This window comes from Panthera pardus, unplaced genomic scaffold (genome assembly GCF_024362965.1).
Source record: "Panthera pardus isolate Hobbes unplaced genomic scaffold, ASM2436296v1 HiC_scaffold_6, whole genome shotgun sequence".
In the NCBI taxonomy this organism is placed as follows: Eukaryota; Metazoa; Chordata; class Mammalia; order Carnivora; family Felidae; genus Panthera; species Panthera pardus.
In genome coordinates this window covers 95,450,996-95,467,660 of record NW_026526991.1, presented here as the reverse complement: position 1 = coordinate 95,467,660, position 16,665 = coordinate 95,450,996, and the positions used below count along the sequence as shown (strand labels likewise).

The following is a 16,665-nucleotide window of genomic DNA, read 5'->3' as shown; positions in this document are numbered from 1 at the left end:
ATATAAATGTGTATGTATTTGCTTTATATTTTTTGGACAATTTCTACTAAGATCTAAGATCTTCTGTATAAAGAGTGCTAAAAGTAAAATATTTATTCTTATAATTTTTTAAACCCAAAGGAGTCTAGTTTGAAACAGACTCTAGGCAGTATCTTGTTTCTATAAAGGAAATTTGGCAATGTTGCCAGGACCCAAGACTTGATTCCCAATGGATCAGTCTTAGCTCACCTGGAAGAGATCCTGACAAAGAACTTGGGTGTGGCACATAACCAAGGGGCACAGAAGCTGGTCCATGAACTACATAGTCATTAGTCATGGTTTCCCCATCTCCCTTCATACGTGGACACAACATTCTCTGGCAGATGAAGTATATGGTTCCAGACACAAAAATGGTGACAATTACTCCAATAACTGAACCAACTGTATTGGTGGCCTGTGGAGCTGGTTCCTCAGTTGGATCTAAAATGAGAATGCAGTACAGTTATATAATGGAGAAACAACTGCAGACTCAAAATAGTTATTATGAATACATGTACACCATGCCCTATGGGTATATAAATACCATTAGAAATCAAAATGAACTATCCTTAAGCAAAGATAGAAATAAAACAATACACTGAGAAGTATATCTGCAAACTGATAACAAAGATGTAAGTGAGTTATAGTTAATCATTAAGCTTTAATACAGAGACAGTTAAAATTTATCCTACTTTATTATTTTTTTAATGTTTATTTATTTTTGACAGAGAGAGAGAGAAAGAGAGAGAGAGAGACAGACAGACAGAGCATGAGCGGGGGAGGGGCAGAGAGAGAGGGAGACAACGGAATCCGAAGCAGGCTCCAGGTTCTGAGCTGACAGCACAGAGCCCGACATGGGGCTCGAACTCACAGACCACGAGATCATGACCTGAGCCGAAGTCAGACGCTCAACTGACTGAGCCACCCAGGCGCCCCATCCTACCTTATTTTTTAAAATTATTTATTTATTTAAGTAATCTCTACACCCAACATGGGGCTCGAACTCCTGACCCCGAGATCAAGAGTCGCATGCTCCTCCAACTGAGCCAGCCAGGTGCCTCATCCTACTTCATTTTGTATATCATAAAATAACAGGGTTATTTTGAAATTTCAGAGAAAATTTTAGGGCCAAAAGGGATGTACCTAGAAAAGTCGTCAAATGTTTTAACTGGAATAACAAAGAAGCCAACTCTGCACCAGCAAGGCACGAGCTCTGAGCCTGATTTTAGGTTTGAAAAGTGACATATAGGCCTGGTGAAGGGAGATGAGAAGCTAAAGATGAACATTAGCTCTCAGGCCCAATATGCTGGTACCTTCAGGGTAAGTCTAGTGAGGGCAAGAAACATAAGGTGTCTGGTACCTGAGTGCGGGACTTAGAAAGGTGAGAGCATGAGAGAACCAGAGGAAGACCCTGCCCGTGGCATTCACCTTCATCAGATCCCTGAGCTATCTAAGGCTTTAGAAGCAGGTGGCATCAATATTACAGGTAGAGGGAAATAGCAAAAGGCCTCATCAGATTTAGAGTATTACTCTTCTATTTAGAAGGAAATTCCTTCCATTCCGAATAGTCAGACTGTATCTCGCAACTGCAGATCTTTTAAAAAAACCTTCCTTCTGCTTCATCTTACCTTAAATCTCCCACCCACAGAGTTAAATTCAGCCCCTAATAGATTAAATAAAAGAAATGAAAGAAAATGATATCATTAAATTACAAAATATGCAGGGGCTGTCAGTTACATATTTTGTCTGTGGACTCTGGGGTACAGATCCTCCCCAGTCCTTGTGAGCAGCCATCTATCGTACTCCCTTCCAGTGCCTTGGCATTGCTTTCTAAGGCCAAGCGTCAAGACAGAATAGTTTATATTCACTATCTCCAATGCTTAGTCTCTGGGTCACATCCTAACTCACTGAAATCAGGCTCCTATCCTCATCGCCACAGTGAAACTAGTCTGGCAAAGGTCAGAGTTCTCCTATTTGCCATTTTCACTAACTCTTCATCTTACTGACCTCTCTAAACATTCAATGCTGCTGGCTCTATGTTTTCTTCTCAAAAATGTCTAAACAGTATCCTTCCAAGATACCACTCTCTTAATTTTACTGTCTCTGATTCTTCTTTTTTCTGTTTCCTTTTGTTGGCTTCCTTCTCTTCTGTTGCCTCTTAGGTGCAGGTGCTTGCCAGACTTCCTTCTATCTTCTACTATTTTCCTCTTCTACGTAACTCTCCCTGAGAGACTTCATCTACTGCTTAAGCTTTAATTATCTTTAACAGTAGAGGCCAAATCTCTCTCCTGAGCTACAGACCCATACAATTGACAACTTCCTGAATAGCTTCAGTGGGATAAGCTCATCAGCAACTTTGAAGAGACCTGTCTACACTGCAGTCGTCTTCACCAATATCTGACATGTTTCCTAGATTCCAGGGGTAAAGCAGATCATAAATAAATGATGGCACCTGTGGCAAATCAAAAGCATTTAAATTAAACTTAAATTTTAAAAATTAATAAAAAAAACCTGTATCAGGCAAACATTACATCTGAGCCAAGATATGGAATGGTCCTTCAGTTTTCAGTCCCTGCTACATACTCTAGTTAATGACTCCAGCCACTCAGTGAGATACCTATGAGTTAACCTAAACTTATCAACTACATCCATGTGGTTACAAAACGGTTTTTACTCTATTTCTGAGATAGCTCTGAACTCTATCCCTTCCTTTCCACCACCACTGCTCCTCTTGATTTAGATAATCATCTTCTGCCTAAACTACAATCGCCTCCTAAGAATTTTTAAATTATAGGCTCCAAGTAATTAGATGGTGAAAAAAATTTAGTGGGTTACAACAAGCATTTTAAAACAGAAAACTTCAGAATACATTCTACATAATATAGGTATATACTATCGCATGACTCGTTTACATGTACACCCCCATCTTTGTACTCCTCTTGAGGTGATCCAAAAAGTGTGAAAGCAACCAATGTGTCATTTAGCTGCCTCTAATCTTATATTGGCAATGCATCTGCTTTTACAGCTTTCACAATTACATAGCCATGCTGGTCCTTCACTTAAGTTTGTCAATGGCTGTTATTCTGGATGCTCTCTGGGCTTTTTAGAAGAAAAGCAGAGTCTTCTATGATCTCACCCTTACTGTATGTTCTTTTGCTGATATCCCTCCTCAAGACATAGCCTACATTTTGGCATCCCATTTACATGTAGTTTCCCAGAGGTGCCTGTTTCACTCTGCTTTTGAATAGCATATTCTCTCTGCTTGGAATGCAATCTCTCCACTTATCTGTACAATTAACTCTATTCACTGATCAATACCCAATTTTAAGCACCATTTTTCTAAGATGTCTTCCTTGATGAACCCTGTTTTTATTCCTGAAGATCTGACCACTCGCTCTGTTGTGCTACCACTCGTACAGATCTCTACAACAGCACGTTTAGTATCATTTACCACACTCCTTAATCAACAGTATCTACTATGAACCAAGCTATATATTTTATATACATTAAGTTATTTAATTTTCTCACAACCACCAGGCTAAACATTATCTTCATTTTAAAGATAAAGAAACTAAAGTCTGACAATAAATAATTTGCTGGTAAGAGGTGGAGCCAGAATTCAAATCCATCTCTACTTGGCTTTAAAATCGCTATTTTTATGGTGCCTGGGTGGCTCAGTCAGTTAAGCGTCTATTGGTTTTAGCTCAGGTCATGATCTCACGGTTTCATGAGTTCGAGCCCCGCACTGGGCTCTACGCTGGCAGTGCAGAGTCTGCTCGGGAGTCTCTCTCTCACCATTGTTCTCTGCCTCTCCCCCACTCACGCTATCTCTCTCTCAAAATAAGTAAACTAAAAAATAACAATAAAATAAAATCACTATTCTTACTACAACCTCAACCATAAAAGACTCTGAGAGAGGGAGAGAGAGAATCCCAAGCAGGCTCTGTGTTGCCAGTATAGAGCCTGACGTGGGGCTTGAACTCATGAAACTGTGAGATCATGACCTGAGCCAAGATCAAGAGTTGGATGTTTAACCGACTGAGCCACCCAGGCAACCTATGAGTAAAGAGCTTTTAAATGAATTTTATCTAAATTTCATTAAACCAGTTTGACAGGGTAGATCTGATTTATGCTGAATTCCACTCAGAACTAAGTTTATCAATTTGGGATATATTTTATGTCAGGGCATGGTCAATAGTTATGAACCCTGAAGAAACTATGGGTTATGTACCCTAGAGTCTTTAGGCCTAGGGGTATAAGATGGCCTAAGTATCTTCAGGCTACATTTTAAGGAAGCTATTAAAGTCACTGAGAAACTGGTAGAAATATGTCTAGAAAAAAATGAGAGATGATAAACATCAGAAATGATGTTCAGAAACTCTCAAGCTTATGCCACCAACTGATTTCTACATATCTAAATCATTTGAGAATTTCCTAACTCTAGTTGTGGCAAAATAATACTTATTCTTCTCTGATGCTTTCCTAAATGTTTCTGTGAAGAGCTTTGTGCATAAGAAAACCACTGTCTTTAAGGAATTATTACAAGCAAAACATAAAAGATCTTGGTACAAATAACTAGCTTAACTTTAATGCTTATTTCTTAATAAGGAAATTCTAAGTGAAACACATCTTTTTTTTTTTTTTTTTTTAATTTTTAACGTTTATTTATTTTTGAGAGAGAGACAGAGCATGAATGGGGGAAGGACAGAGAGAGAGGGAGACACAGAATCAGAAGCAGGCTCCAGGCTCTGAGCCATCAGCCCAGAGCCCGACGCGGGGCTCGAACTCACGGACCACGAGATTGCGACCTGAGCTGAAGTCGGACGCTTAACCGACTGAGCCACCCAGGCGCCCCGTGAAACACATCTTTAAAGAAAAAAAGTATTTTAAAAAGTCTCCCAGAAGCGTAATATATAAGATTTTAGTCCTACTTACAACAATCCAGTTCATCTGATTTGTCACTGCAATCCACATTATGATCACATTTCTTATGTTTTCCAATGCACTGACCGTTGGAACAGCGGAATTGATCAATTAAACAAAGCACTGGGAAAAAAATGCAAACAATTTTCTTATTTTCACTATCATGTAAAGTGAAACTCTGCCAAGAGACAAAAAGTACTTTCTGGGTACAAATGAAAAACAAATTAGACTTTAAAATATAACTTAAAAATTATTCTCTAGAGATTTCCATTGGTAGAGAGAAAAAAGTGGAAAAAGAAATCCAGCAGGAAATTTCCTATTTTGCTCTACTCTGTAAAGAATTAAAGAATTCTATCTATGTGCATTTCTAGATACTAAAAAAGTTCTAGAGAATTTATTTGCTCATTTTTTACCACGTTAAAGGTTAGTAGTGCAAAGAGGAAAATGTGAAATTATTTTACATTGTAATCAATTAATCCACTACTTCAGAGCTCACTGGAAACAAGGACTACTTACCACTGAGCCAAAGCAATACTCTGAATTTCAAACAACTGAACATTAATGGGAAAAAAAGACTACACAGCCAGGCCCTAGGAAGTCTGGATACCTTCACAGTTCTTCTCATCTGACTTATCCTGGCAGTTTGCATCTCCGTTGCATCGGAGGGCACCATCGATACACTGCCCACTGGCACACTGGAACTGGGACTCCGAGCATACAGGGCAATTGAGCTCATCGCTGTGGTCTTCACATTCAGTAAACCCATCACACCGCCAAGCCACAGGGATACAGTCAATTTCTCCGGTGAAACAAGTAAACTGCTGAGGAGAACATGTTGGGGGTTCTTCAAATGACCAAGGGGGAGGGGAGTGACAAAAACACAACAGTCACACAAAGGTACAAACACACCTAGTGAAGCTCATTTAATATTAACATGCGCAAAACACTTTTTAATAAATAAAGTTTGTAAACTATCCCTACTAATCAGAGAAGAAGTATAATTTTTACACTACCACATTTAGATTCACTAACTTGCAAAAACTATAAGGCAGAAGTTTTCTCAAATTTTATAACTCAAGCAGGATTATTTGCAATCCATTATAATCTGACACATAATTTAGGAATAATCACTATAATCACCAACCTCTAAATATTTTAAAGTTAGGGAAAGCACTTTGAGTTGTAAACTCAACCCAAAATGGAACACCATTTTAATTTTAATTTAAAAGAACTGACAAATAAACTACAGTTATTTACACTTGGGTATTTGGCAGGAAGTTTTTAAAAAATGAACCAGTGAGCCTGTTACTTCAAGGAAAATAATGGCAAAATCATAACACTGTACTTTTGAAGCATATTGTAACAATGGAGCTTTCAACCAGAAATTATAATTTTGGACAATCTGTGTCTAACATGGTAAGTTTGACAGATTCCCAGTACTTGAAAGTTTTTTTTTTTCTTTTTTAATGTTTATTTTTGTGAGAGAGAAAAAGAAGAGAGAGGAGAGCGTGGGGGAGGGGCAGAGAGAGAGGGAGACAGAGGATCCAAAGCAGGCTCCACACTGACAGCAGAGTGCCCGAAGCGGGGCTCAAATCCACAAGCTGTGAAATCATGACTGGAGCTGAAGTCAGACACTTAGCTGACTGAGCCACCCAGGTGTCCCTAAAGTTTTTTCTAATGAGACTGGTAGTGAGATAAACATGGGGTTTTTGATATTGAATAATGAAATTCATCAAAATCTGAAGATCTGGGAATTTTTGGTTGGAATTCTAGTATTTCCAAATGACCACAGTGTAAGGTTACAAAATCAGGTCTGGGTAAAATATCCAATTAGAGGACAAAACAGACCAGTGGATTTTAATTTAAGAGAGTATGAAAGTTCATATGGTTTCAAATTCCACATTGCAACTAAATCTACAGTAAACTACCACTGGTCAATACCTGGTGTAGAATTCAAGATATATGTATAATTATTTTAAAAGACTATTATTATAGTTTTCTATTTTCCAACTACATTTCAGGCTAAATTTCCTCATATATTTCAACCCAAACTACATATTACAACAGATTGAATGCAGAAGTAGACATGAGAATCTGGCCTAACATTAAAAGAGATATACAAAAATGTAAAAACAATGCCACATTTCTCACTAAAATTAAATTACTTTGCTTCAGAAAATATCGTTATAAATTTTAAAAAATAATTTTTAAGTATTTATGTATTTGAGAGAGAGAGAGAGAGTGCACGCTCACAAGTGGGGGAGGAGCAGAGAGGAGAGACAGAATCCCAAGCAGGCTCCACACCATCAGCGAAAGCCCGATGCCAGGCTTGAACTCACAAACTGTGAGATGACCTTACCCAAGATCAAGAGTGGGGCACTCAACCGAGTCACCCAAGGGCTCCAATATAGTTATAATTTTCTTAACAGGTTTAACTTTAGAACATGTAAGCGCTTATTATTATTATTTTTAACAAATTTTTTTAAAGTTCTTGGTTTTAAATTCTACTACAGTAAATATAGATAAACATAACCCATGCAAACACAAGCTGTTTGGGGCCCTTTTAATTTTTAAAAATGTAAAAGTTGCTAAGGCCACTTTGAGAATTGCCATTCAAGCCCAATTTCCTTGTTTTGCAAATAAGGAAACAGGCTCAGAGAGACTAAGTGACTGCCCAAGGTCATATAGCTTCCTACACAAAGGGATAATTAAAAATAAAAGATAGGACCAAAAGGACAGCCTCTCTAGTTTTAGCCCATTGCCTTTATATCCCAGGCTCCTGGACTTCATTTAAAACCTTCTCTCTTAGTAAATTCTCTAGATAATGTAACTTTGTTAATATCAGAAAACCTCTTATCTTTAAAGTAGAGAATACTGGGGCAGCGCCTGGGTGGCTCAGTCAGTTAAGGGCCTGACTCTTGGTTTTGGCTCAGGTCATGATCTCATGGCTTCATGGGTTTAAGCCCCACACTGGGCTCTGTGCTGGCAGCTGGGAGCCTGCTTGGGATTCCTTCTCTCCTCTCTCTCTGTCCCTCACCCACTCATGCTGTCTCTGTCTCTAAATAAATAGACAAACAAACAGACAAAAAAACTTTAGAGAACACTGCAAATTACAGGTGAACATTTTACATGGGGAATTTGAAGTATTATTTATAGAGGGAATTTGAGCCTATTTTGTATCCAGCACTATACTAGATCATGTGGAGAATAAAAATAGGTAAAATAGGGTCCATGTCCTTAAAGAGCTTATAATTTAATCTGGGGCTAGGAAGAGAAAGAGACTAATGAATATAAAACACAACATTACTCTGAACTGTATGTCAGGCAAACTGTGGTAACAAGAGTTACAATTCAGAGAAAGGGGGGCGGGGACAATAATGGCTAGTGAAGGTTTAAAGATCACGAGAAGACACTCCTTGAAAAATAAGACTTAGGACGGCATGCAAGAAGAGAACTACATCTTTGAAGTACCGCAAGTAAAGCCACAGAGGCAAAACAAAACAGAACAAAACAGAACATACAACAGTGGTCATCAAACTCTAAACAGCCAAACGAAAGTAAAGAGAGAAACGAAAGGAGACAGGTAAGATGAGCTCAAATGAAAACACATCTTGAGGGTCAGGAATTAAGATTCTGTGTTTCATTTACCTCCACTGTATAATCAATGTTAAATCACACACACACACACACACACACACACACACACACACACACACACACTTTCTTAAAGATTTTAAGTAATCCCTACACTCACCATGGGACCTAAATTCACAACCCTGCGATCAAGAGTCACACCAACTGAGCCAGCCAGGCGCCCCCGCAAAAAAAGTTGTATACAAACACTGACTACGGTTTTATTCTTAAGAACAGAAAAAATGAAAACAATTAAAATGTCACTCAACATGAGAAAAAACTGTGGCATATTATCCAGTGAAACACCACTCAGCAATAAGAAGAAAAAAACTACTGATACATTCCACTATATGGTTGAATCTCAAAAATAATCTCAAAAATATTAACCAAGAGAATCAGACACAAAAAGAATACATACATCGTTATTCCTTACATAAAATGCAAGAACAGACAAATCTAAATTATGGGGATAAAAATCAGAATAGTGCTTACTTCTGGAAGAGAACCAGCTGGAAAAGGGCTCCAGGGTACTTTTCTTAATGACACACTGTATATCTTGAGTGTTGGTAACCCATTTGTTAAAATGCTTTATTAATGTAATACATGCATTTAAAAATTTTAATACATACATTGAAAATAATCACAAAATATGACGAAAAAAATCAAAGTTCTTTTAAAAGACATTTTCTTTAAAGAAAAATTTCTTTAATGTTTATTTTTGAGAGAGAGAGAGGGAGACAGAGTGTGAGCAGGGGAGGGGCAAAGAGCGAGGGAGACACAGAATCCGAAGCAGGCTCCAGGCTCAGAGCTGTCAGCACAGAGCTTGAGATGGGGCTTGAACCCATGAACCTTGAGGTCATGACCCGAGCCAAAGTTGGATGCTTAACCAACTGAGCCACCAAGGTGCCCCTAAAAGACATTTATTTTCTAAATCGAAGATGGTATATTTGACTCAATTTTATCTATGTTATCATTACATAAAGGTAAGCATTTCTAAGATTTGCCTTAGTAGAGTAATAATAATCTAGCACCTTGATATGGAAACATATCATTGCTCTTTTTTTTATTGTGGTAAAATATATGTAACAAAGTTTACTATTTTAACCATTTTAAAGTACGTGGTTCAATGACATTAAGTACATTCACATTATTGTGCAACACTTGTTATTCTGAGGGAAGACACTTCAAGAACCAGAGCTTAACTTTTACTGTGTACATATTTGATCTCCCCAACTAAACTGTATGCTCTATCTCAAAGATATTCAAATCTCCTGTAGTCTGAGCAGAGTGCCTCACAGGTGCTACTAAATACATGGTTATTTACTTATTTTTTAAAGTAAAGTTAGAAGAATAAAATATTTTTATAACACCTTATCAACAACTTTTCTGAGTGTATAAACCAATCTTTGTTTACAGAAACATGTATTTAAGTAGTTGTTGTCATAGCAGAAAACACCATTAAAACTTTTTTTTCTACTTGAGCCAAATTTTGGCTACATTTTTACATGAGCTTATGGTCATAATGTTTAACAGCTGTATAAACTCAGTTATTTAACCTAATTTTCCTATCATTAGAAATTAGATTGCTTTCAGATTCCTGCCACTGTAGAGAAAGAACAGTCTTTTTCTTTCAGTTGAATTAATTTAGAATTATCCGCAAGAAGATTATTTCTGAATCAAGGGAATGAATATTACTATGGTATTTAATGTTACCACAATATGCTTTAACAAGGGAATGTACCAATTTGTTAATGCTCTCATGAATGACTGAACGAATTTCACTACAACATTATTGTAGTGATATCTTAAAAAAATTTTTTTGCTAGGTAAATAAGTAAAAACAATAGGGAACTACCAATAGATTTGAATAAAAGAATATTCTTTTCACTGGATACATTCCCAGCAATGATACCTAAACTTGGTAGAATCTAGAATTCAGTAGATGGAGATTATAGGAGGTAGAATTAATTCATTTCGTTACTCTCTGGGGTGAAAAAAGCTACTTTATTATTAGGAAATACAGTCATTCACAAGATGAGTTCCCCTCCCCTCAAAAGGGCACTTCCTCCTTAGTCCCAAGATTAGGTTACACTTATTACCTGTCATGATGGATTCACTCTCCGAATAACCCAGAAGGCTAGGATGACGCAGATGAATGGAATAAAAGTGACTAATCAAGTTAGGAGAAAGAGCAATTTCACTGACAATTCACAGAATGCTAGACAGTTATGGAACATGTTAAGTGGCACTTGGCCTTGCACAAGAAAGTAACGTATTTACCTCCACATGATAGCTCATCCTGAAGCAGAACCAAGTGCATGGGGCAAGAGCACCTTGTAGTACCATCTCCTTTTACAAGACAAATATGTGAACAGCCACCATTATCCTGAGCACAAGGGTGCTGTCCTGAAAAAAAGAGAAAAGAAAAGAGAAAAAGGGAAAGGGAGGGAGGCAAGGAGGGAGGGAAGAGGAAAAGAGAGAAAGGAAAGTAAGGGAGGGAGGGAGGGAGGGAGGAAAGGAAGACAGTTCAGTCAAAATCTATTTATGAACTGCCAAGAAAACCAAATGTAAAATTACCTCAGATTTTAATTTCACTAGCAGTATAATTCCTCACCCTAATCCCTACAAAAAATTGCAAGAAAATGAGAGCAATTTTAAAATGCAAAATACTTGTATTTAACCACTGTCTTTAAATATTTGTATCTAAAATAAATTTGATTATTGAAACTAAAAACATTGTTAGGGAGAATGCAGAAACCTGGGTTTTTCTATTTAAAATATAAAAAGTCTTCTAAAGATTTTAACTCAGAAATTCTACCTTTATAAAAGATGATTTTACTTAAAAACTGTATTCTTTTAATGAAATATAGAAATAATAAAATACAGAAAATTAGAGTTGTTATATTAAAGAAACGTAAGTTCACATGGATTGCAACCACTCAGAGACAATAAAAACTATTTGCTTGATCAACTGCAAAAGGTAACTTGCAATGTTACAAATGTTTAATTTCCTTATATTTAGGTTAAATTAAACTAATACAAAGTTAAGCAACTTTTCAAAGTCTGTCTCACAAATTGTATTTAATAGAGTTGCTTTCAATTTTCTACTTAGCCTGTGTTAAAAGTAACTTGACATCTGTCATCAGGATACCAGCATCTAAAGTAGCCACCCATTTATCTTCTGCCTTCTCAATAACACATCACCCCGCTTTCAGTGTGTGTTGATGAGATTGAAAGTCAGCTATCTATAAATGCGAAGATGTGCTATACTATATAGATGTCTCAAGAGAGACATCAGTCATACTGTGTACTAAAATGCACAACCTACATAGCACAAACTTTATTCCATGACACATTTGATAAAAATCTCACTCTCTTTAATGTTATTAGAAATTGGAAAAAAAGGGTTTTGCAATTATAAAACCATATTTAAATGTTGATTATAAAAAAAAACATTCCCCCTAAAATTCTGAAAATCTCCATTGAGATTTTCTGCAACAAAATAATCATTTGTCAACTGAATAAACAGCTTAGAAATTATTGCCTTTTTTATTTATTTTTAAAATTTTTTTTTAATGTTTATTTATTTTTGAGAGAGAGACAGAATGCAAGTGGGTTAGGGGCAGAGAGAGAGGGAGACACAGAATCTGGGTTCCAGGCTCTGTCTGAGCTGTCAGCACAGAGCCTGACGCGGGGCTCGAACTCACAAGCTGGAGATCATGACCTGAGCGGAAGTCAGATGCTCAACTGACTGAGCCACCCAGGCGCCCCTATTGCCTTTTAAAAAAATGTTTATTTTTGAGAGAAAGCGTGAGTGGGGAAGGTGCAAAGAGACGGGGACAGAGGATCCAAAGTGGGCTCTGGCTAATAGCAGAGAGCCCGATGCAGGGCTTGAACTCACAAACTGTGAGATCATGACCTGAGCCAAAGTTGGACACTCAGCCGACTGAGCCACCCAGGCACCACGAAATCATTGCCTTATTTCTATTAAGTGTTCAGCATTAAGTCACATGTCATAACTTAGAATGACAACAATTCTAATTCTCAAATACCCTGAACTTCTAAAAGTTCAGGAACAGTGACAACATAATGAAGACCTGAACAAGCAAAGGTGCTCTCCTTCTGCTATTCTCCTCTCATACTCCAGTTTGATTTGCAAGCATTGTGCTGAGAAGTTAAGGAGTTTCAATAACTCTCTCTTTTAATATTTCATTTAACATTAGCACTCCTGGTACAATCACATAAAACCCAGAGTAGTGATTGCTATGAGGGGTCTTTTGATACTAATAAGAAATTAGGGCAAGATGATGAGCCATATTAAAAAGTTTCCAGTAGGATTAAAAAAAAAAATTATGGGTACTTTTCTAAGCTGACAACTGAAAAATTTACGCAGGAGGAAAAAACAAACACTTGTTAATCACAGTCTTCTCTAAGTTTATTTCAAAAACTTTTGAAAATAATTTTCAGTTTGTTTTTGCTTCATAAGGTTATTCCAAGATAACTATATTCATCATTATATAATTTTTGTTTTAATTCAAACTATGGGGGCACAGGGAACAAAAGAAATATATACTTTATACCAGTATTCTTCAAGGGGCTTAAGGTGAGAAAGAAGGCATGCAAAGAAGAGTCTGCTGTATCTGGGGCAATTTTTGAAAATGAACAAAACCATTGCTTTCCCCACTCCTGTTTTATGGGGAAATGATGTTTAATTTGAAAAAGTTCCCAGATGAGTTTGATGTAAGGTTTTAAAAACACAGAGTTTAAAAATTGGCAAAATTAAAAGTGCACAAAAATCTGTTAAAAAAAAAAAAAAGGTAAGAAGACACAGAAGAACATCTTAATTCCATCTTAATCTCTTACAACAAATATGAATCCTGCAATTAGCAGTATGTCATCAGCACTTACTATATTCCTGTAGGTTCAGCTCCTTTACTGCATGAATGTCACTAAGCTGGGCAATTCGAGCCTGGACTTTGGTTCTACCCTCTCGACCTGTCATGTCAATTTTTTCAATCATTTGCTGCTGCTTGTCAATCCAATATAGCCAGTTTTCAAACACAGTCAGTCCCACAGGCTGCAAGATATTGGAGTCTTCTAATACTATCCGGTTGGCACCTTGGAAAGGAGAACATTCAACAGCAATGATTCATGTGGGTCAAGTCATGCATTCAATAATTACTGACTGAACACCAGTTAGATTCTAAAAGTACTGAAAAGGAAAATATGGTAAGTAAGCTCTTTACCACAAGAATTAAAAATCATTCTGAGAAGATATATATATCAGAAAACAGATTAGACACTTAAGTACAAACAAAAGCAAGTAAGTGCCCAACACACAGTAAATACTTTAGTTCATAGAAACATGGACAAAAACTTAAGAGTAGTTTTCAAACATTTTTAAAAACCAAATTCTATTCTTCAAATTAAACTTTATGAAAAGGCTTAACATATAAAACAGATAAAAATGGTACTTCTCTGGATAAAGCAGAAAAAAACAAATCAAGAGCAACAAAACCCTGAAGAGCAGGATGCTTTTGATGGGGGCAAGGCATTCACAGAACAAAAAAGAATCCCTGGAAATTAAATATATGAAAGCTCGAAAAAAATCCAACAGGAGGGTTTGAAGATAAATTGGAAAAACTCTCTCAGATAAAGAGATGGAAAATAAGTGAGAAAAATACTCACAACATCTGAGGAAAAATCAAGATTCAACATCTGAGTAAAAGTTCCAGAATGAGAAAACAAATCATTAAAAAAACATTAAAAAAAAAAAAAAAAACCTTTCTAGAACTCAAGATGTAAGTTTCCAGGGGTGCCTGGGTGGCTCAGTCGGTTAAACATCCAACTTCAGATCAGGTCATGATCTCACAGTTCGAGACCCGTGTCTGGCTCTGTGCTGACAGCTCACAGCATGGAGCCTGAAGCCTGATTCGGATTCCATATCTCCCTCTCCCTCTGCCCCTCCCCTGCTAATGCTCTGTGTCTGTCTGTCTGTCTGTCTGTCTGTCTCTCTTTCAAAAATAAACATTAAAAACAAAAAAAAGATGTTAAGTTTCCAGATACAAAGAATTCACCTAGTAACGAGTTCAATGAAAAGAAAGAAACAGAAGAGGGAAGACAGGGAGGGATCACACAAAGGCATATTATCATTAGATTCTAGAATATTTAGGAAAAAGAAAAGATGTTAAAAGTTTCTGGAGGGGAAAATAAAGGATCATATACAAATAGTTGGGAATCACAATGACATGAGATGGTTGAAGACAACAGAGTTCTGCCTTCAAAACTGGGAGATAAAAATAGTTATGAAACATGAATTCTATACATATCCAAATTATCAATCAAATGTGAGGGGAAAAAATTCAGACAAACAAATGAAAAAATTTAACCTCCTATGAACCCCTTTCAAGAAATAATAGAGGATGCATTCTACCAAGAAAAAGAAATTAGCCAGAGACATGGAATCCAGTCAGGGTTCAGCACCAAGGAGAAAGGCAGGTGCATTCCCAGGATAACAGTGAAAGGAAGTTGGCCTAAAAAAGCAAGCAAATCCAGATTGGAGCAAGATGATAAAGAAATTCAAGAGGTATGCTTTCAATTAAAAAGAAAAAAGATGGATTGCTTGATCCATCTGTATGTACTGAAATAATATTTACATTAGACAAGATTAACTTCAGGGGGGAAAAAAAGCTACAGAAGGCAACACGGTTAAAGGTAATATTTTCATAGCCATAAATAACAATTAAGTATGAACTTAAAAATTACGATATAACTACCCTGGGAGGATAGGAGGAGAGTTCATATGAGTATTTTGGCCTTATATGGTTTAAGACAGCAAAATCTTTATCTTCTATTAAATAAGTCAACTTGTGATGTCTAAAATTGAAAAATGGAGAAATAGCAGCTTTAAGCAAGTTGTTTTAAAATAGATGCCTCAGAGTGGGAAGTGAGTATGTAGGAGAACAGTAGACTTATTTTCTGTTATAACTGAGTATAAGCATTTGATTTCCACAAATATTTACATGTATTACTTTGATGAGATTAAGTTAAAAATAAGAAGAAGAATGAATAAAAAGGATTAGTTGTGCAAGGATGGTTTCAAGTGGACCACTGAGAAAAAAAGAGCTGTCAACAGTGTCACTGTAGAATCCCAGACATGATAAGGACCTGATCTACTTTGATGGCAGTGATAAAAGGGGAAGTAAAACACTGGAACCAACAATGAAGATACGCTTATTTATTCAACAAACTATGCATGTACTAAATGCAATCCAGTGTAAAAGGCTCTGTGGCAGGCTCAAAATATGAAGCAAAAAGAGATCCCATGATAAAAGTGTATGATTATCTGTGAATATACAAGCAAGGAAAAAATAAAACTACCAGTTTTACACTAACCTTTTTCAGAAAACAGAAAAAGAGGAAACATTTTATGAGGTCAACATAACCTTGATGGCAAAATGCCAAGTACACTATAAGAAAGGAAAATTATAGGGTAATCATTCTCATGAACACAGATACAAACCCTTAAACAAAACATTAGCAAATCAAATCCAGCAATATATAAAAAGGAAAATGTTATCATGCCGAGTTTGATTTATTCTAGAAAACTAGGAACAGAAGGAACTTTCTTAATCTGATAAAAATGTTATCTACAGAAAACCTCAGCAAACATAATACCTAATCATGAAGTATTGAATGCGTTCCTCTAAATCAAGAAAAACAAAACAAAACAAACACCCAAGGATTCTATTGTTCTATTCAACATTGTATTGGAGGTACCAGTCGGTGTTCTAAGGTAACAAGGAAAAAGTACTGCAAAAGAAGAAATGAAACTTTCATTATTTGTAGACAAATGGTTCTATGACATACAAAATCATAAAGAAACCACAAATAAATGAATTTAACAAGGTCCCTGGGAATAAGCTCAATATAGCAGGAATGGGAGAAAAAGAAACTATGTCTATATTCCAGCCATAATCAGAGATTAAAATATTAAAAATTTAGAATTACCACTAGCTTTACCACTAGCATTCAAAAGCTTCAAATACCAACGAATAACTCTAGTGAAGATGGGAAAGACCTCTACGAAGA

The 16,665-nt window shown here is 36.5% G+C and overlaps 1 protein-coding gene across 2 annotated transcripts in view; it reads right to left on the bottom strand.

Moving 5' to 3' along the window:
- The window catches only part of LRP6 (LDL receptor related protein 6), a 177,932-nt gene that overhangs the window by 11,104 nt on the left and 150,163 nt on the right, over positions 1 to 16,665 (bottom strand). For both annotated transcript variants that reach the window (XR_008419569.1, XM_053895297.1), the window contains exons 16-20: positions 13,483 to 13,692; positions 10,855 to 10,980; positions 5,549 to 5,785; positions 4,954 to 5,064; positions 229 to 459 (exon numbers count right to left, since the gene is read on the bottom strand). Coding sequence is in view for 1 of the 2 variants with exons in the window: in XM_053895297.1 (XP_053751272.1) it covers positions 229 to 459; positions 4,954 to 5,064; positions 5,549 to 5,785; positions 10,855 to 10,980; positions 13,483 to 13,692 (915 nt within the window). In the remaining variant the exon portion in view is untranslated. The remainder of the gene's footprint in view (positions 1 to 228; positions 460 to 4,953; positions 5,065 to 5,548; positions 5,786 to 10,854; positions 10,981 to 13,482; positions 13,693 to 16,665) is intronic.